The following is a 21,836-nucleotide window of genomic DNA, read 5'->3' as shown; positions in this document are numbered from 1 at the left end:
AAGGGATATGGGTGGGGCTGGGCAGGTCTAGGCAAAGTAGGCATGTCTAAGAAAGACCAACAACCTTTTCAGGAAGTGAAAGACAGCTAAAGGGAGATAGCGTTGTCGGTGAAGAACAGGAAGAAGCTGATTGTCCAGCTTAGATAAGACTTTCTAAGCTACACAAGCAGCTAGCTATAAAATGAATATCAAAGATGAATATATTTAACATACTATTAATTGGAAAAATGTAATTTTTGACTGGAGTTTCCCTTTAAGCACATGAAAGGCAAAATTAGAATCAAAATATCTGATGAGCACCTTGAGAATTCATTGAGAAGTGCTACTAAATCCATCCAACCAGATATTGATGCGTTCCTTTACCAACAACAGTGTCAAAATATTACATAGTTACATAGTTACATAGTTAGTGAGGCTGAAAAAAGACACAAGTCCATCCAGTTCAACCTATGTGTGTGTGTTTGCTTTTAACCGTACATTGTATACCCCTGTATGTTGTGGTCTTTAAGGTGTCCATCCAATAGTTTTTTGAAACTATCAATGCTCCCCGCTGATACGACTGCTTGCGGAAGAGAATTCCACATCCTTACCGCTCTTACAGTGAAGAACCCCTTACGCACTTTAAGGTTAAACCGCCTTTCCTCTAGTTTTAGTGAGTGGCCACGTGTCTTATTGTATTCCCTTACTCTAAATAGTTTGTTCCTTATGCTAGGGAATTGCACTTGTTTTATGTTGCCCTCTTTAATTTTTATAATAAAAATTATTACAAAAAATGAAGTTTTGTTACTCAGATACATTATCTATATCAGTGATTGTTAACTTATGATCTGCCCGATTTTTTCTGCTCATCAGCTATCCCTATTGTTAGTGTATTTTATGTACGGCCCAAGGCAATTCCTTTTCTTCTAATGTGGAACAAAAAGGTCAAATGGCTTGACACCCCTGCTCTAGCATTTTCCAAAAACCTAAAGATTGGTTGTGGGTGGACTGGCCTTACTCTGTTGCTTTTGCCATTTATGTCCTCATAATAAATGTTTCCAGATCAAACAGGTCTGATATTTGTATTATGGCTATAAGTTTGTGGAAACCTGACCATCACACTTATATGAACTCATTGGACATCCCATTCAAAAACCATTGCTATTAACATAACGTTAAGCCCACTTTGTGACTATAACTTCCTCCTCCCTTCTATGAAGTCTTTTCACAAGCTTTTGGAATGTGTCTGTGGAATTTGATTTATTTTGTGTGTTCGTTTACTGACATTGGCTCACAGCTGTTGATCCAGTCAGTCCCTAAAGATGCTCAGTTGGATTAAGGTCATTCAAGTTCCTCCTCTTTATGGAGCTGTCTTTATGCACAGGGCTGTATGCTAGAAAAGAAAAAAGGGCCTTACCCAACCTGGAACTACAGGGTTGGAAGAGCCCAATTGTCAAAAATGTATTTGTATACTGCAGTCTTAACATTAAGAACTGGGAACACCTGAACTCAAGAATTTGGCTTTGGAATGAGATTTTCAAGTGCCCACAAACTTTGTGCAGCACACTGGTTAGTGGTTAACACTTATGCCTTACAGTGCTGGGGTCCTCATATTTGGGGTACATTCACATTGAAAGCGGGTCGAGTTGGGGGATTATTTGAAAGACATCTGTGCCGGTTCATGCACAGATGTCTAATAAAATCGCCCAGAAGTAACCTAAAGTAGCGCAGGAACTATTTTTGGAAATCAGTGCGGGGGCCGCAAAGTCAGCATCGTACTGATTGGGACAGTGCCGTTGCCGGGAATGTCAAATCGCATGTCAAATTGTGCCGATGTGAACGGGGGCTAAATGTTCCTTCAGTAAATAGATCTGATATATAATCTATGACTATACATTTGCCAAAATCTTGACCATCAGACTTTAGGCTAGCTGGATATCTTATTCAAATCCATGGGCATTTTTTCAGAGTTGAGCCCACTTTGTGGTTATAACTTCCTGCACCCTTCTATGGATGTCTTTTCACAAAGTTATGGAGCGTGTCGTTAGAAAGTTAGAACACAGGCTGCTAAATAGGGTGAAAGAACTATACACAAGTAGAAAATAAAGAAATATGGTTCTATATCTGGCTCTGGTTCTGGCAGGCTAATCTATGGAAGGCATCATAGAGGTCTATTAAAAGGCCAGGTACATGGGAGTACCTTTGTCCCTCTAAGATAGGACATCCTGTCTGTATGCTATCACCTGCCTAGAGCTGAAGCTTCACTATTAGTAGGTCACTACGTCTGCAACCCTTGTCTGAAATACATTTCTATAATTGATTGTGCCTTTAGAAATACTCTAAGGGAGGAGGAAGTTGGGATCTAGCTTTTGCCAGCAGTACAGTTCTTTTGGATAGCTGGGATATAGGCGGCGTGACGTCCCGCCTCACTATTTGGTCTCAATGGGCTGCAACCCAGTATAAATATGAAAAGTGACCTCCTGATAACATATTGGAGACAACATATAGAGCTATATCTGTATGTACACATATAGACGCATAAACGAGAAACCTGAGTGTCATTATACAATCACTGAACCATAGACGTGCCTCGAACTGTATGCCCTGCTGTAGCCCTATTATATAAAAAGAAGGGGTGTGGGAGTTGGATGGGTTTGAAGAGGTGCTGAGTCGTTTTAAACCCTCATCCCTTTAGCTAATAGAAAGCATATACATGGAAAGGATCCCCCTGATTGGGACTATAACGGGTAACGACACAGGTAAGTATAGAAAAGAAAATAATTTATTTTGTGTGGACAAAGTGTACAAAAATTGGCAAAAGAGCAGAAAATTATACGCGATTGCACAATTGTAAAAATACATTAAAAATTATAGGTGACTCTTTACACTGTTAGACCAAATGATCATTTAGACATGGAGGAACCTGAAGTATGGTTCTGGAGACCCTACGCGTTTCAATGTCACTCTTCTTCAGGGGTCTTTTGACCGTGGTCCCAATTTAATATATAAATATTTTGCAATGTTCTATAACAGGATAAAGACAAAAATATTAATTTTGCATTATGGTAAAAATTATATTGCATATCATTTGTTTTCTTTTGTTTTCCTTTATATATAATGATATATAAAGGAAAACAAATGATATGCAATATAATTTTTACCATAATGCAAAATTAATATTTTTGTCTTTATCCTGTTATAGAACATTGCAAAATATTTATATATTAAATTGGGACCACGGTCAAAAGACCCCTGAAGAAGAGTGACATTGAAACGCGTAGGGTCTCCAGAACCATACTTCAGGTTCCTCCATGTCTAAATGATCATTTGGTCTAACAGTGTAAAGAGTCGCCTATAATTTTTAATGTATTTTTACAATTGTGCAATCGCGTATAATTTTCTGCTCTTTTGCCAATTTTTGTACACTTTGTCCACACAAAATAAATTATTTTCTTTTCTATACTTACCTGTGTCGTTACCCGTTATAGTCCCAATCAGGGGGATCCTTTCCATGTATATGCTTGCTGTAGCCCTATTATCCTCTGAGTCATTACACAAAGGAAATACCGGTCTGTCATGGTCTCTCTGGCCCTGAGGAAGCCATGAGCCTCAACGCGTCGGCTTGCTGGGGACCTACATTGACCGCCTTCCACCTGAGACCTTCCATCTTTCCCCATATAGGTTTTGGTTTTCCCTTATGGGTTGTATTTCTACTCAATGACTCTGATGAATTGGTTTTATTTATTTTTGACATATATTGTATTCACATGTGCATGACAGCTCATGTTTTTAACTTGAACATAAATTAATAAAATGTATATTTTTTGAATATGTTGGTTTTGATGTGATCCTTCTCCTCCCACTGGCCCGCAAAGCCCCACTTTCTCCTATCCCTTTCTTTTTGTCTACTATTCAGGGGTATGGGCCCCATCATACAGAAACTTTTTTTGTCTCCTATGGTTCTATATCATCAGCCAAAATCAATGTATCAATTAGCAGGTTAGCATTAACCATTTACAGTATATGAACTCTATTCAGCAAAAATGATTTCTACATTGGGTTTTGAGTGCACTCAAATGAATAGACAAGGGTATGGTACCACTTTAACTAGAAACAGGCTAGGGCCTTGGGGGCAGTTATAATTAGGGGCAGCCTTTAGTCGGAAGTCTTCGTCGGCTAAACTTTGGAGCTTGTTGGCATGCGTTGCGACTGTCAATAAAGCCTGCAGGCAGTATTAGTGCTATGGGATAGCAGATTGGGCAGTGATAGCAAGTAATGAGCGCAAGGCCCTCTCCCCAGACCCAGCGACACAGCAGTAACGATCCCTCCAGCTGCACCTTCCCTCTTTCTGGGTTGTCCGGGTGACTCTGGTCTGTAGGGCAGCACGTCTGTACCTGGCAGTGAATCAGCCTCTCTCCCTCTGGTGGTGCTGGGACAGTGTGGACCTCTCTCCACTTTTAGGTGAAAAGTCTGGCACTGCAAAGGGGACTTCAGTGGCTTGGTCTCTTTCCCTGATGGCATTCCCCTCAGCCAAACTTTAGTCTCCTCTCTCTGGGTAACACACTTTCCCTCCCACCCCCCCCCCCAATTCTTTTCTGGGGCTCCCATTTCTCTCCTCCCTCTCGTTCAGCAGGGCATGTTGAGGGCTGTAGTTCCTCAGAACTACATGTCCCATGATGCTCCCCTCTTCTGCCTCTTCTAATTGGTCCCCCCTGCTGTGGACATTGGGGAGGGGTCAGAATGAGCGGTGATCCTGGCAAATGCCTCTACCCCCTGCAGCGGCAAGAGAAGAAGTGGGGGGAGCCCAGGGCTGGAAACACAGAGAGACACTCTTCCCGCTGCTGACACTGGCGGCTCAAGCGGGGGGAGGAGGAGTGAAGGAGGAGGCAGCACAGTCTCTCCTTCCCAAGCCCGCTACAGTAGGATAATTGGCTTCAATCTAAATTGGCCTTACTATGTGTGTGCATGTGAGAGAGGGATCTTAGACTGTAAGCTCCTTGAGGGCAGAGACTGATTTGAAAAGAATAATATGTAAAAGCACTGTGTAATTTGACAGCACTATAAACAATGGCTGTATTGATGATAATGCAAAGTGGCATAACTTTGGTTAAAAAGTATAAGTCATCCAAGTTTCCCATGTTGATAGAGTAACTCTTTCTTTGTAGTAACTCTTCTTTTTCATTGCAGGTAAATAATAGATTCCAAGCAGAAGCAATGTGCCATGAGTTCTTGATGAAGAAGGGGTGCAGGCTGTCCGACCTCCACAGAAGGCTACAGAATGTTTATGGAGGCGACACCATTGACAAGAGACACCAATGACAATACATTGCTCTTATCAATGGTGTTATCTCCATAAACATTCTGTAGCCTTTTGTTGATGTTGGACAGCCTGCACCCCTCCTTCCTCAAGAACTCAAAAAAAGCTCCTTGCTTCTGTGCTTCTGCTTGGAATCCATTATTTACCTGGTAAGTGCATTTAGTGCATGAATTTTATTGCAAACACAATAATATATCCAATTTTCGGGTAAAATATAAAAGATTGGGTTGTGATGAGTAAATAATTACCAAACGTATCAAGTCTTAAATTGCGCATGCTCATGGAATCCAGAAAAACTCAAAATTCTTCATCCGCAACAATTCAAAAGATCTTACAAGTTATCAGTTTAGAGTTAACTGTAAAAATGGCCCTAGAACTATTGTTCTTACGCCGATGTTCGCGACCATACCTCACATATGTGGTGCGATTGAAGTATATATACATACAAGTGCTCATCCTACACTGTCCTTTTTATATAGGTTGTGTACGGAGGTGACAGGGATGCTTTAAAAAAATGTAATTCATTTTATTTTATATACCTATTTATTTTTGTACATCACTGGACACAGAGCAATACATCATAACATATGGGTTATATAGCCACCTACAGGTGAAGGACACTGGCAACCAATAAGAAAGGATGTCCTCCTATATAACCCCTCCCATACAGGAAGGACCTCAGTTTTTTTGCCAGCCTCTAAAGGTGATGGTGACGGTGGAGAGTCTCTCCACATTTCTCTTCAAAGAAGAAAGAAGATATACTATATACTCCAAACAAAGATCACTGAATCAAAGGGGTTAGCTATCAGATCCATCTAAAACAGTCAATGGACTAAAAAGATGGTACCTGAGTCTCGGGAAGCAGATATGAGGTTTTTCCTGTAATGTTGTCCTTTTTAGGCACTGGACCCTGGGATCCTGACCCTTGGAATACCAAACCCCAAAGGCGTTCCATGCAGGGTGCTCTACAGGTCCAAGGCTGTGGCCCCTCTAAAACAAGGGGACCCAGTCCTTGAAGATTGCCAAGACAAAGCTTGCAGTTTTGGGTGAAGATTGGATTCCTGTTTCAAACCGAAACCTGCGGCAGGACTGGCGAGTCCAGTTTAAAATATTTACACATACAGCAAACCTTGAAGGTAAAAATTGCTGGCATGATTGCAGATTGTAAACATTTTATGTACTGTTCCCTTTAAAAAGATAACAGAGACCGAGTGCCATGTGAGTCTCTGCATGAGACATGGATGTTGAGCCTAGGCAAAATACATCCTGTTAAGCATTATTTCTTTGCTTGTTTTTCTGACACACTGTTTTCACCCTGTGCTGATCACCTGATAGGTAACAGCTGTGACAAACCAATGTGTGCATGAGACTATGGATGTTAAGCTATGCAAAATACATCTTGTTTAAAGCTCTGCCTTTTCCTCAGGGATTAAATGTGCCAATTATATCAATTGTGATTATATGAGCTTGTGCAATTGTGGGATTGATGCAAAGTTTGTTTTTTTTGTTTTTTGCCCTGGGCTGATCACCTGAAAAGTTATCAGCCGTGACAAACAAAATTCAGCCTAAGCTGCTCTAACCCCAAGTGGTTGCTGTTTTCGCCTTGGCGCTTAAGCCTCCGCATGTTTGTCTCCTCCCTTGACAGCGTGTCTGTGGCGTAGGCCCAATCGCGCTCGTGAGAATCTTCGCCTTTTAAAACAAGCATACGCCTCATGGAGGGCGTGTTTGAACGCGATTGGCATTCACATGGATGCCACGTAGAATGCCGCGCATGCGCAATAAAGCATAAATGGGCGCAATTTAGAAGGGACTGTTTCCAATGTCCTAACCTATGTCAGAGGCCGAAGGGGAAACAGGGCAGCAGCAGCTGGGTTTCATGAGTCACTGTTGGTATAAGATTACTGGCACAAACAGGACCTGTAAATTGGGTAATCAGTGCTGTGTGTAATAAGCTGTATGAGCTTGGCACAGGCCTTGAGTACACTTAAGTTAGTACCTCAAGTTTGTCTTGCTATAAAGCAATGTCTGCCCGAAAAAGGTATGGGGGGGCACAGTTGGAATAGGCACTGTGATGCCACCATCAGGCCTTGAAGGTCCTAGCCATGCATCCTCTGTGTCTACTCCCCCTGAAGAGCCATCGGTGACTAGCCAATCGGAGCCATTACAGTTGTCAGCAGGCCTGGACTGGGACAAAAAATAGGCCCGGGCATTTTAGGCTGAGCAGCCCATTTTTTTTTTTTTTTTTTTAAACAAAATGACCAATGATGAACAACTACCAGTTTCTCTATGTTTTTTAGTTATATTTAGCATGCACACCCATGCGATCCGATTCTGCAAATCGCGCTGCGTTTTGAAAACTGATTGCGGGGTGTCATTAACCTAACATACACTCTGCAATCTGTTTGCATTAATGGGTTGCTATTTAGATGCAGTCCGCATTTAGTGTGAACCCAGGCTAAGAGATAACAGGTAATTTTAGGGTACATTAAAAATATATTACCCAATTTTTGGGTAAAATATAAAAGATGAGTTTGTGTCAAATAAATAAATACCCAACATGTCAAACCTTAAGACTATGCATTCCCGAAAATAGCAACACATTTCAGTACCCTATATTTTCCATTGGCAAAGCTTTTAAAGATCATAGAGGTCATCAGTTCAGAGTTAACCATGAATAATGACCCTTTAATTATTGCTCTACTTCCAGTGTGCAGGGTCATATATTACACGTGTAGTAAAATCAAGGTTTTTGTTCACAGGCGCCCCCAGAATTTGTATGTAGTTTCATATGGTGGTAGTGGGATAGGGGTGACATCAGTAGCAGTGGTGGTAGTGGGGATAGGGATGACATCAGTAGTGGAGGTGGGGATAGGGATGACATCAGTGGCAGTGGAGGTGGGGATAGGGATGACATCAGTGGCAGTGGGAATAGGAAAATAGGAATGACATCAGTGGCAGTGGTAGGGGGGATTGGGATGACATCAATGGCAGTGGTGGTGGGGATAGGAGTGACATCAGTGGTGGTGGAGATAGGGGTGACATCAGTGGTGGTGGGGATAGGGGTTACATCAGTGGCAGTGGGAATAGGAATGACATCAGTGGCAGTGGGGATTGGGATGACATCAGTGGCAGTGGTGGGGATAGGGATGAGATCAGTGGCGGTGGTGGTGGGGATAGCGTTGACATCAGTGGTGGTTGGGATAGAGATAACATCAGTGATGGTGTTGAGGATAGGGATGACATCAGTGGGAATGATGAGGATAGGGATGACATCAGTGGGAGTAGTGGTAAGGATAGGGATAACATCAGTGGCAGTGGTGGTGGGGATAAGGATGACATCAGTGGCAGTGGTGGTGGGGATAGGAATGACAATGTTCACTGCCACTGATGTCATCCCTATCCTCACCACCATTGCCACTGATATCATCCCTATCCCTACCTCCCCACCACCACCGCTACTGATGTCATCCCTATCCCCCCATCACCACTGTCTCATGGGAGGGGTGGAGATCAGACAGAGGGATGGCGGTGGGAGGGATGGGATCAGGCAGAAGGATGGCGGTGGGAGAGATAGGATGAGGCAGAGGGATGGCGGTGGGAGAGATGGGATGAGGCAGAGGGATGGCGGTGGGAGAGATGGGATGAGGCAGAGATATGGCGGTGGGAGAGATGGGATGAGGCAGAGGGATGGGGGTGGGAGAGATGGGATCAGGCAGAGGGATGGCGGTGGGAGGGATGGGATGAGGCAGAGGGATGGCGGTGGGAGAGATGGGATGAGGCAGAGGGATGGCGGTGGGAGAGATGGGATCAGGCAGAGGGATGGCGGTGGGAGAGATGGAATGGTTGTGAAAGAAGTAGCCGATGATGACCCTACGGAAGGTCAAGCTAAGGTTTCCACTTCTGGGAAGTCAGGGTCAGCGAGTCTCTATCAGCCTTTCAAACCCAGAGATTGTTAATTCAGCCTCTTATTGAAATGGTCTGATCTGGATACAAATTTTCTCCCATAGAGACGACTGAAGTCTCTTTTTCCTCTCTAGGTTCATTGCGCCCTCCTCATAGTCCTCGGATGTTTCCCATACTTCTGCTCTTGAAGCAAGAAATGTGTAACGATTGGGACCATCCTGATAGGATTTTTGTTCCTCCTAAAAAGGTTTTCACTAATGTATCCTATGGAGGAAAAGTTTACTAAGAAATGGAATATACGAATGTGGAATATGCTGCCATTTCTTCTGTTAACAAAAGTTTAACCTATCCTGTGGCCAGGTTTTTAAAGATCCAGCAGATAAGAAGTTGGAATCTTTATTGAAAGCCTCCTTTTTGGTTGCAGGATCTACGATACAACCAGCAGTTGCTGCCATAGGGGTTTGTCAGTCTTTAAAAGACCGTTTGAAGCGAGTGTCCAAGACAGTTCCCTCTCAAGAAGAGTCTGTGGAAGATCTGTCAGATCTACCTCGCACTTTGTTTAGCAGTGAATGCTCTTACAGACTCCATAAGGCAAATGTCACGAGTTGCTCTGATGAAAGTGCATATGCATAGAATCCTTTGGTTAAAAAGCTGGTCTGCGGAATCACCATGTAAAAGGTTACTGGCTGGCTTCCCTTTTCAGGGAGAACGCCTTTTTTGGTGGTGATCTGGATAAGTATATCCAAAAGATCTCAGGGGGGAAGAGCAAGCGTCCTTCTTTTAAGATCCCAGCACTCATACTACCAGTGCTTCTAATTCCAGATGGTGGTGACGGCATCAGCCATCTGGGTCTGGAACCAAGCCTTCAAGGCAAGGTAAGAAAAAGCCCTGGGCCCAGAGATCAGCCAAGTCTTCCTCTAAGCCTACTCTGTGAAGGGACGCCCCCACTCACTTGGGTGGGGGGAAGGCTGCTTCGGGTCTCAAAGGTTTGGGTGGAAATGATCCAAGACAACTGGGTTATTTCCACCATTTCACAGGGGTACAAACTGAAATTTTGGGTGTTCCCACATCCTTGGTTTATAAAGTCAAGTATACCGACAGAGCCCCTAAAAAGAAGGTCTCTCTTTCTAGCGTTTGACCAGTTGAGGGCCCAAAGAGTGATAACGAAGGTTCCGGAGAACGAAAGGTTCAGGGGTTTTTACTCAAACCTGTTCATAATCCTCAAACCAAGCAGGAATGTGAGACCTATTTAGGATCTCAAAGCTCTAAACCAGTTTCTGAACGTTCATACTTTCCGTATGGAGTCGATTCCTTCAGTCATAGCCTCCATGCAGGGAGAGGAATTTCTAGCATCCATAAACATCAAGGATGCATGTCTTCACGTGCCTATATTCCAGGCTCATCAAAGGTTTCTACGCTTTGCAATAGAAAACCATAATTTTCAGTTTGTGGCCCTGCCCTTTGGGTTAGCAACGGCTCCAAGAGTGTTCACAAAGATCCTAGCTCAAATATTGGCTGTTCTAAGGTCCGGAGGGATATCTGTAATAGGATATCTGAACGATCTATTACTAATAGATTGATCGGCTTCAGCTCTAAGCCGAAATGTCCTCCAGACAGTACAGTTCCTAGAAAGTCTGGGTTGGATACTGAACTTTGCAAAGTCAGAATTACAGCCAGTCCAGCGTCTAGATTATCTGGGTCTTCTTGTGGACACAGTACAGGCAAAGATATTCTTGCCAACAAAGGTCACAGACTTGAAGGATCTGGTTTTTGCATGATGGTGTTGGGGAAGATGGTGTCCGCATTCAAAGCAATTCCCTATGCTCAATTTCATGCCAGACCCTTACAGAACAACATTCTGTCTACGTGGACCATAAGGGTTAAGTCTCTGGACTGGTCCATGTCTCTGGTACCAAGAGTATGTCAGAGTCTGAATTGGTGGTTGGTGACCAGAAATCAGGAGGGGAAATCCTTTCTTCTAGTAACCTGGAAGGTGGTGACTACAGATGCCAGTCTCTCCAGCTGGGGAGCGGTTCTGGAGGGAAGCCACTGTCCAGGGAAAATGGTCTTGGGTAGAGAGAGGTCTCCCCATCAACATTCTGGAAATCTGAGCAGTCAGTTGGGCTCTGAAATACTGGACGCCCAGACTTCGGAGTCACCCTGTTAGGGTGCAATCTGACAATGCCACGGCCGTGGCTTATATCAACCATTAAGGAGGCACAAAGAGTCAGTCAGCCCAGAAAGAGGTGGATATCATTCTATCCTGGTCAGAGAGATTTGTGCTATGCCTGACAGCAGTTTTTATTCAAGGAATAGACAACTGGAAAGCAGATTTTCTGAGCCGTCAACAGATGTTTCCAGGGGAATGGTCCTTACATCCTGAGTTTTTTCAATCAATCTGTTTACGCTGGGGGGTCCCAGATGTAGATCTGTTGGCATCCAGGTTCAACAGCAAGTTGAAGAGATTTGTGTCCATTACCAGGGATCCACTCGCAGTTGGAGTGGATGCTTTGGTGACTCCTTGGGAGGAGTATTCCCTGATTTATGTGAAAAGGAAAAACTTTTGCAGCCTCCCTACCAGAAGTTATATACGTGTGAACAGAGAGGGGGAAGAAAGGGGAATGGCGCTGCCCAAGAGGGTAGAAAAATCACTGAGAGAGGTCAAGGAGGAAGAGTATGTGAATGTAAATGTGTATATTAAAATGTGATGGTTAAGGTAGTAAGATAAGTTCAGCAAAGCCAATAAATACCTCTAATATCATACATAAAACTAGTATAGGCCATAGGTAGCAAAAAAATCTGACTAATGCAATAGAGGAGAAATGGATAATAGATAATAAATGATTGATACATAATACAAGTAGATATACAATGAATCCAATCTGTGTAAAAGATGATCAATAAACTAATAAAGTAAAATGCCAAGTGCTGTTAGGTGTAAATAAACTAGTTAATAACAGATATGGTGAAAAATATCAAGTGAATGACATATGAAGAAAATGTCATAAGGTCCCAAGGTCCCGTAGTACTCCCCATGATGATTCCACCTACCCCAACGCCCCGCTGATACCCCTGGAGTATTTGGGACAGGACCCCATCTACAGAGTGTGGATCCACACACTAGGAATTCCATTAGGACACCCAGGAACCCCTGATAGGAACCCTTGAGAGCCCCAGGAGCCATACATGGACAACCAGGTCCATACATCAGGATATCTTGAGGGAACCAGGACCCATCAGAGGGATCGTATGCCTACACTATATGTACCCGCTCTTTACCCCTGTGTGGGGTGGGTATTTCTGGTGAGTGTGCTACTTACCTTAGGGAACACCAGCACCCCACCACTTTACCCACCACAGGGTCGCCATTGAGATTACCGCATTAGGATTCATCACTTGTTTACACCTTTTATGGACTTTTTGCATTATTAACTATTCACCACCGCTTGCACTTTGTCACTTTATTTTGCCAATATTTTGTGAACAGCGTCACTTTAATTGGTTAACTATTTCTGGCCCCGGATACGATTATTTAGATATATTTATTATATATTTTATCCACTTGTTTATTCATTCACTGATCAGTGACAACATCACTATTACTTTATATTTTCCTTTGTACTTTGGCACCTTATGACATTTTCTTCATATGTCATTCACTTGATATTTTTCACCATATCCGTTGTTAACTAGCTTATTTACACCTAACAGCACTTGGCATTTTACTTTATTTGTTTATTGATCATCTTTTTCACAGATTGTATTAATTGTATATCTACTTGTATTGTTTATCAATCATTTATTATCTATTATCCATTTCTCCTCTATTGCATTAGTCAGATTTATTTGCTACTTATGGCCTTTACTAGTTTTATGTGTGATATTAGAGGTATTTATTGGCTTTGCTGAACTTATCTTACTACCTCAACAACCACATTTTTATTATACACATTTACATTCACATACTCTTCCTCCTTGACCTCTCTCAGTGATTTTTATACCCTCTTGGGCAGCGCCATTCACCTTTCTTCCCCCTCTCTATTCCCTGATTTATGCCTTTCCTCGGGTACAGCTGAAACCGCGTCTGTTGCACACGATCCAGCTGGAGGGGAAACCAGTGATCCTGGTAGCTCCGGCATGGCCGAGGAGGGTTTGGTATGCACAAATCCAAAGGTTGGCAGTGACAAGGCCTTAGGCTCTTCCACTGCGTCCGGATCTACTCTCTCTCAGAGATGTATAGTAACGAAGTAGAACTACTTAAGTACTGTACTTAAGTACCGAAATGCGGTATCTGTACTTTCCTAGAGTAGATTTTTTTTCTCCTACTTCTACTTTTACTTCACTACATTTTTTCGATGATTTTGATACTTCTACTCAAGTATTTTTTTTTTGTGCTGCATAGTTACTCGTTACTTTTAAAAAAATTACCACTGCCAGAACAGTAGATGGTAGGTTACATAAAGCTCAAAAAAATGTGTATAATGTCATTTGTAAATCAGCGCATACGAAAATAAAGGCTGTGTATAATAAAAGCTGCTATACCAAATCTTTCCAATAAAAAGAAAATATGAAACAAACAAATAAATTGTGCTACAGCGCTTAAAGTGCATCAAGAAACTAATAACAAACACAACTTGGCTGTGCGAATAAAGTGCCTGTGCAATCGATATATCATCGTTGCCCAGTGCCCTGCCCACACTCCACACAGTATCAAAAATAAAGTGACATGAATGTGCTAAAGCCTAAATGCAGTGAAAATAATTATTCCCACAATGTAACAGTAAATTCAATTCATATAAAATATGACAATAAATCACAATAAAATAAGTTATGAAATAAGTTAGGTCAGGTGCGTGCAACAAGTTGAAGTGTGTAAACCTATCTATAACGAAAAGTCCATAAATGAATTCCAGTGTGCAAATCTAAAGTGTCACTTCACTTGTCAGATGCTTCCACCTCCTTCAGTGCTCGAGTGACCGACCAACACACTTAATGGTGGTGGCACTGGTGGATAGCGTCTGGGTGGCACTGGCACTGACTGCACTGGTTCAAAAAGCCATATATATATTTAATTATTTCAATTCTCAATCCCATAGGTCCTCTCCTCATAAGATATTAATAACTTAAGATTAGGTGATGAACTTCTTGGCGGCCCTGGCAGGATGACGGGGACACCCGCCACTTCTGGAGCCGAGCCGCTGTGATTCCCCAACATGTGACAAAGTGACAGCCAGGAGATCTAGTGGCTAGTAGTGCTCAACAATACCGCTTTTATATATAAAAATTAAATAAAATATACTGACTCACAATTTAGTAGTAGGTAGCGTGTAGCAGTAGACAGCACAACTCAATTCAATCAATCCCACAGCCTCGCTCGCGCCGCGGCCCACGGAATCACTGTCATGATCATCAAGTTAAGACCGCACTGGAGGAGCCATGATGCCTTCTTCCCGCTCGAGGTCTCTGCCTCTAAACGTGTTGTGTGTCACTCAGACTCCACCCCTTAGGGCCCTTACTGAGAGGAGTTGTGACGCGGGCGGCGGGACGCGGGAGCAGGACTCGGAGCATTTTCTTCGTTATCTCATCTTCTTCTCTATGAGGTGAGTGAGGTGGACCGTGGAGAGGGCCTAATCCTTGCCATGGCAAATGTGCCATTTGAGAATCAAATAATCAATATAAAATATTAATATATTATATACACACGGTTCATGGGTGGCTTTTTTGAACCAAGAAGAGTGAGACTGACGGCTATGATGATTATCCGACCATCCATGGTCCATGGACCATAAGTGTTGTGTTGTGGTGGTGCCTGTGCTTCCTGCGGCCTGCCTCTGCCTGTGCGGCTGTGCCTGCACTGTAGTGGCCACTGGCAGTGGCACTTGACTTGAGCAAAGCAAATGAGCACTACTAGTGTGAAGGACAGGTGGTGGAAGCATGTTCTGACAAGTTCTTATAATGAAAATAATATAGACAGCTTTTTGAACCAGTGCAGTGCCAGTGCTACTAAGGTGAGAGGCAGAGAGAGAGGCTATCCAGTCCACCACTTTACTTGAGCAGATCACAGAAGAAAGGTGGAAGCATCTGACAGCAAGTGACAAGCACTTCTTAGATTGCACACTGGAATTCAGTTATGGACTTTTCCTTATAAAGTTTCGTTTACACACTTAAACTTGTACCTAACTTATTCACAATCACAACTTATTTTATTGTGGTATTGTCATACATATTTTATATGAATTAAATTTACATTGTGGGAATAATTTGCACTGCATTTAGCACAGACATGTCACTTTATTTTTGATACTGTGGGCGATGATTTTGAATACAAGAAGAATATATATAATTGCAGGCACTTTATTAGCATTTTTAGCACAGCCACTTTGTTAGTAGTTTTTGATGCATTTTTCACTTTAAGCGTTGTAGGTTTGATGAAGCTGGCCTGGCACATCATCATCAATTGAGCAAATCAAATCAAACCGCGATTAAGAAGACTGCGCATGCTCCTGTTCTGCCTTTTGATCAGCTGAAAAGATGGATGAAACAAAAACACCAACTTCCACCCCTGGCCCTTCAACTTCAAGTGATCTGCCTGGCTGTGAGAGTGAGGAAGCTCAGGAAGGAGACCACCCCTAGCTTTAAAAGGTGGATGCTTTAAAAGGGGAAGGGAGGGACATACTTTATCTGTTTTTGTTTACAAAAAGTTACAGCCTAAGGAATTGTGATTGTCCTTTAGGTTAATCATTTGAATAAATCATTTGAAATAATAAAAAACAATATGATGTTCAAACTTTTGACTTCTTTCTTTAATAAATACATAACACAGTACTTCTACTTCTACTTTCAGTACTTGAGTAGAAATTTTTTTTCAAAACTACTGGTACTTTTTACTTTTAGTACTTAAGTAGCAAATTTTTTGAAAAAACTACTTGCAATACTTAAGTAAAAAAAATGTTGAATACTTTAGTACTTCTACTTAAGTAACTTTTTCTGCGAGCACTTCCACTTCTACTCAAGTCACTTTTTGATCGAGCACTTGTACTTTTACTCAAGTAGAAATTTTGAATGCTTTATACAAGTCTGCTCTCTCTAGGTCCGATATTCCACCCTGCTGTACAGTCTCTAAATTTGACGACTTGGCTATAGAAGCCTTAATTTTGAAGGAGCGGGGTGTATCTGGCCCTGCAGTTCATATGCTGATAAATGCTAGGAAACCAGTCTCTAGAAACATTTATTACAGGGTCTGGAAATCCTACATCACCTGGTGTGAAGCCAGGAAATGGCATCCCTGCAAATATATCATCAGGAGAATTCTAGCTTTCCATCAAGCAGGGGTAGATATGAAATTAGCCTTGAGCACTATTAAAGGGGGAATTTTAGCCTTATCGGTTTTCTTCCAGGAACGGATTGCTTCCTATTAGTTGGTTCAGACCTTCGTGCAGGGAATGTTACGTTTGCTTCCAAATGTAAAGACACTATTATGTCCCTGGGACCTACTTTAAATTTGGTGCTGACAGTTTTACAAAGACAGCCTTTTGAACCTCTGAGGCAGGTTCCCCTGGTTTTGACCAGGAAACTGGTCTTTTTGATTGCGATAACATCGGCTAGAAGGGTATCCGAACTAGCAGCTCTTTCTTGTAAAGAGCCATTATTGATTTTCAACACACCCAGGTTTTTTGCCCAAGGTTGTGTCCGCCTTTCATTTGAATCGGGACATTAAACTACCTTCCTTTTTTCCATATTCTAACTCGGAGGATGAAAAGTTATTGCATTCTTTTGATGTAATGTGTGCACTTAAGTTTTACTTGGAGAGATCAGCTCGGATTTGTAAGACTGAGAACTTGTTTGTTCTGCCAGAAGGGCCCAGGAAAGGGTTGGCAGCATCTAAGTCTATGATTTCTCATTGGATTAGCCAGGTTGTTACCCAGGCATATGATTTAGAAGGGAAGGTTCCACCTTTTCCTGTAAAGGCACATTCTACCAGAGGAGTAGGTGTCTCTTGGGTGCATATGTTCACTCGTTTTTATTGAGTGGATGTTGGGACCCTGGAGGAATCTGCATTTTGCCGCAATGATCTGCAGGCAGCGGTATAATCCTTTTTGTGGTCAGATGGCGGTATTTTTTGGTGTCCCTCTCCCCTAAGATGCATTGCAAAACAAAGGGCCGATTTACTGTCCTTTAGACTTTAGGTGGGCCAGATTGCAGCCATTGGGAGTAGAAATTTTACTGGCGTCAGTGGGAATAAACAGTGCATCTTTGGTATGGGGGGAGGGAATAGTGCACCATTGATGATGTCATTGGGAGGAATAGTGTCCCATCGTTGGTGTCAATGGGAGACATAGTGCCCCATTGTTGATGTTCGTAACAGGAATTATGCCTCTTTGTTAGTGTCAGTGGGGGGAATAGTGTATTGGATCAGTGGCAGGAAAAGTGCCCCAAGGGCCAAGTAAAAGCAAGCAAAGGGCTTCAGTTTTGAGACCATTCTCGGGGGACAACACTCACTCAATGTACTGTATCCATGGAGGGGCAGTGTCACCCAAGGACAGGAAGTGTTCTAGGACTACAGAACACTTCCCCATTTCCCCATCTCCATAGATTAAGAAGCGGGTTGATAAAGAATTGAACTTCATATTGCATAAAGAAATCTTGACCTGAAGCTAAAGGCGTTCACTCCTGTCATGACCTCTCTAAGACCTCTTTCGGTCAGCACATCTGGAATGTGTGACTGTTTTATGACTTGACCATCTGCTAACATATGTCAAAGGTTATCCTGCACTTGTGTGCCATCTCATATTCAGCAATCCTTTCAGATTAGTTATGCTGTCAAAGCCTTTTAATGTTGATAACTTCTGTTGACTTGATTATGAGTTTGTGTCATTGTTTAACAGCTTGCCGACTGCCTCACGTAGGAGTACGGTGGCAAAGTGGCTCTCCTACACCGGATCAGGTGCCTAGTATGTGATCCGGCAATTCTGGGTAGGGGGCATGCGACTTGTGCTGTGATTAGACATGGCGGAAGCAGGCCAATGAATGTCCACCGGCACCCGCTGATCGGCGACAGAGTGGTTTAAAGCGGGACAAAGCAGGGAATAAAATCTAAGACATCCCTTAGTAAAAGCACCACATAGTACACAAAAACACTGGCTAAGCACACAGATAACCCTTTGATGTTACCTCTTTCCAGCCAGTGTCATTAGTACAGTGAACGTGCATATTTTTAGCACTGATCACTGTATTAGTGTCATTGGTTCCCACAAAGTGTCAATGAGTGTCAGACCGTCGGCCGCAATATCGCATTCCTGCTATAAGTCACTGATCGCCGCCATTACTAGTATAAAAAAAATAAATAAATACAAATTCCAGCATATATCCCATAGTTTGTAGATGCTTTACCTCTTGGGCAAAACCAATCAATAAACACTTATTGGGATTTTTTTTTACCAAAAATATGTAGCAGAATACATATTGGCCTAAATTTATGAAGAAATTTGATTTTTTTAAAAAAAAATTATTGGATAGGTTTTATAGCAGAAAGTAAAAAATATAATAGCAGAAAATAAAAAAATATATATATATATTTTTTTAAATTGTTTAATTGTTAAGGTGTTTTTTTATTTATAGCGCAAAAAAAATAAAAAGCCAGTGGTGATCAAATACCACCAAAATAAATCTCTATCTGTGGGAAAAAAAGGATATACATTTAATTTGTGTACAGCGTTGCATGATCACCTTAGTGTGGGTCGACCCTAACCCTCACAGAAACGCGCTGCATTTTAGCAGATGCGTGGGGGTAACATTATTTAATTAACTGCTTCCCCACGCATCAAAATCTTCCACGTGGTTTCACACGCAGCAGCTCCATGCGATTAGGTGGGCTGGCGTATACACGACGTGTGCATGCAAACATGGCACACATATGTGAACAGAGGGTAACTAGGCATTTTCCTTTGGGGAATGTCCATACACATGTGCGTCAATAAACTCCTTTATTATCCCACCGTAGAAAAATGGTGTTCAATGAATGACACAATGTCTTCTGTATTCCACCAAGGAACTGGTAACCAGACAGGAGGCTGGTCTTAGTCTGGCCAAAGTCAATCCTAGGCCAATCAGCTGCAGCCAGGACATTCCCTATTCTGCTCCCTCCCCTTGTTAGCACATGAGCACTGCAGTACAACAGATTGGGGCCTTGTGCTATAACCCCCCCCCCCCCCAGTCTGAGCCCTGATGCACAGGAGGATTACAGGATCCAAGTTAAATTTAGGGACACACTGCATGCAAAAAAAAAAAAAAAGTAAGGCCGAACAACAGCAAAAAATTAGACCAATCACCCGTAATTTCCCCCGCAGTACTTTTTTCTGTCGCTAGATGTCCTCAGTGTAATGACCAGTATCAATAAACTTACTTACCCTGAGCCCAGGTTGTTACTGGACAGTGAAAAAAAAGAAGAAACACGGTTATGAGCTCATCTCTTTGTCATTCCACTCTCTCTTCCTATCAGCATGCTTATTTTCAGCGCATGAACTGATTGCCTCCTTATACTGCTTTTTTCTTTCCCGTTCCAGCCCTGCTGTACAGGGACTACTAGAGGCTGATAGCAGGTCAGATTCAGCTCAGCCATATAGAGCACAGTCCTGTCTGGCAGGGAAGCATGCCTCCTCTTTCTCTGCTGCAGTTTCATCTTCACTTACAGGTCTCCTCTTCAGGTTCAGCTCTCTCCCAACTTCAGTAAAAATAAAAAGCCTCCCTTGCAGTGAGGCTGTGCATGCACTGTAAGGGTTACATGCTCCCCCAGTAGGTGGCGCTGCTCTACGCTCCATCAGTGCACTATTCATTTGGCTATGGGCCCTGCATCGGTCTTAAGGACATCAGAGGCATTCAACCGGCAGCGTGCAGAGAAGAAGAGGCTCCGCTTCCAGGATGGGTGTAACAGTGTGGAGGAGCCTGCAGGAGAGGACCAGGTAAGTAAAACCGCTGTTCACACCCCCAAGACCTATTCAAGCATTTAACTCAGGGTTGGGCAAACATCGGCCCTTCAGCTGTTGTGAAACTACAAGTCCCATGAGGCATTGCAAGACTGACAGCCATAAACACAACTCCGAGGCATGATGGGAATTCCGTACACTGTGTTCTGCAACACCTGGAGGGCCAGAACTTGTCTGGCCATGATTTAACCCTTGCAGTGCAAGCACAGCCCCACTTCAATGAGGGAAGGGGAGATTATTTTTCTGGAGTTCAGCTTTAATTATGCCATACTACCCAACTACCAGCAGGTGATGCTGTAGGGAAATTTTAAATTGCTGCTCCCAGTTTTGGAAAAACCCAGTGAACCATAAAAGTGGGAACCCCTCTATTATTACCCCCCAAACAAACAAGTGATTTATATTAAAACCCCAATAACACATATTTTCAGTTCAATATTATCATTGCATAAAAAATAAAAAAAATGCACCTTACCTGGGACCAAAGGACTCCCATGTCCCGGTACAATAGCTTTCCTCTGTCTGTTAGACGTTTCCTTCAGGACCTTCTGAGCTGGAGGAGAATGTCTGGCCTCCACATGTTTGGAACTGCTTGCCTTTTGGCCAGTTTGCTGCGGCCCTCCATTACTAAGATTCCCTTGAGGTTTTTGGGCCTGACCGTTGTACCCCAAAAGGGTCATCATCAACACAACGAAGATCAGCTTCATTTTGAGGAACTTGTCCCGATTCCAGGCTCGGCTCTTGTTGTGTTGCTTCTCCGACCTGCAAAGCAACTGTGCAAACTTCTCAAAGCTCAACCCAAACTTTTTCAAGATGAAACCTCCCAAGAGAGTTCAGCTCCGTTCCCGTTCAACGAATGTATTTTCTGTCCAAACAAACACTTCTATCGGTTGCCATTCCCCTTCAACGTTCGGTAGAAAAAAGCTTGGTATTTTTTCTCTACACCTTACAAGTATTGGTTGAGCCAGCACTTTTTTTTTTTTTTTTTTGATCAAGCCGAGGTTTATGAGAGATTGGAATAACAGCAGAGGCAGTCAGTGCTTTGGATATAAGGTTTCACAGCAGCATCTCCAAGCTAAGGTTTGTGGCCTAGTCTCCATGAATAGGGCCTCTGTTTGCTCATAAGCAACACGCCGAAGAAGGGGGAGAACGAGGAATTAGGCTTAGGCTAATACACAGCAAGCCTTTTCTGCTATTTCCTGTGTAGAGCTGTAGTGTAGACAGAGTTTTGGAAGTATATAGAAATATAACACATTGCAAGTTTACCAGTCAAGCTTATAAGGCGCAACGTTTTATGGATGCCTATATCCCCACCTGGACATCTGCTCCAATTACTTAAGACAACTTAAAGATTCTGTAAGCCCTGGATAAACAAAGTTGGGGATTTATAGGAGTCTTCATATGTATTTATTTAGGGATCCCTCGCCTAATAAATAGAATGTTGTGTCTTTCGTTTTGACTTATACGGCCTGCCAACAAAGTGTAAACCCTCAGTGCTTTGCTTCCCAACCTCCTTCATTTAAGTATCCCCAACAGGCCATGCTATGGGAATTTCCATTAGATCAAATAGCTGTCATAAATACCAACCCCTAAACATTCATGTAAAGCATCTGTACAAGGAGAAAGGATTCCTGAAAACATGATCTGTTAAAATGACT

General features: G+C 42.6%; 1 protein-coding gene across 1 annotated transcript in view; it reads right to left on the bottom strand.

Moving 5' to 3' along the window:
• Window positions 1-21,224, bottom strand: part of ECM2 (extracellular matrix protein 2) — a 193,122-nt gene extending 171,898 nt beyond the window's left edge. The window contains exon 1 of the mRNA XM_082263026.1: window positions 20,654-21,224. Coding sequence (XP_082119152.1) covers window positions 20,654-20,885 — 232 coding nt within the window. The 5' untranslated portion in view covers window positions 20,886-21,224. The remainder of the gene's footprint in view (window positions 1-20,653) is intronic.
• Window positions 21,225-21,836: the final 612 nt, after the last annotated feature.

Source organism: Pelophylax lessonae (genome assembly GCF_965119305.1).
Source record: "Pelophylax lessonae genome assembly, chromosome: 7".
Classification (NCBI taxonomy): domain Eukaryota; kingdom Metazoa; phylum Chordata; class Amphibia; order Anura; family Ranidae; genus Pelophylax; species Pelophylax lessonae.
Note: the sequence above shows the minus strand (reverse complement) of the source record. Positions and strands in the feature narration are given on the sequence as shown.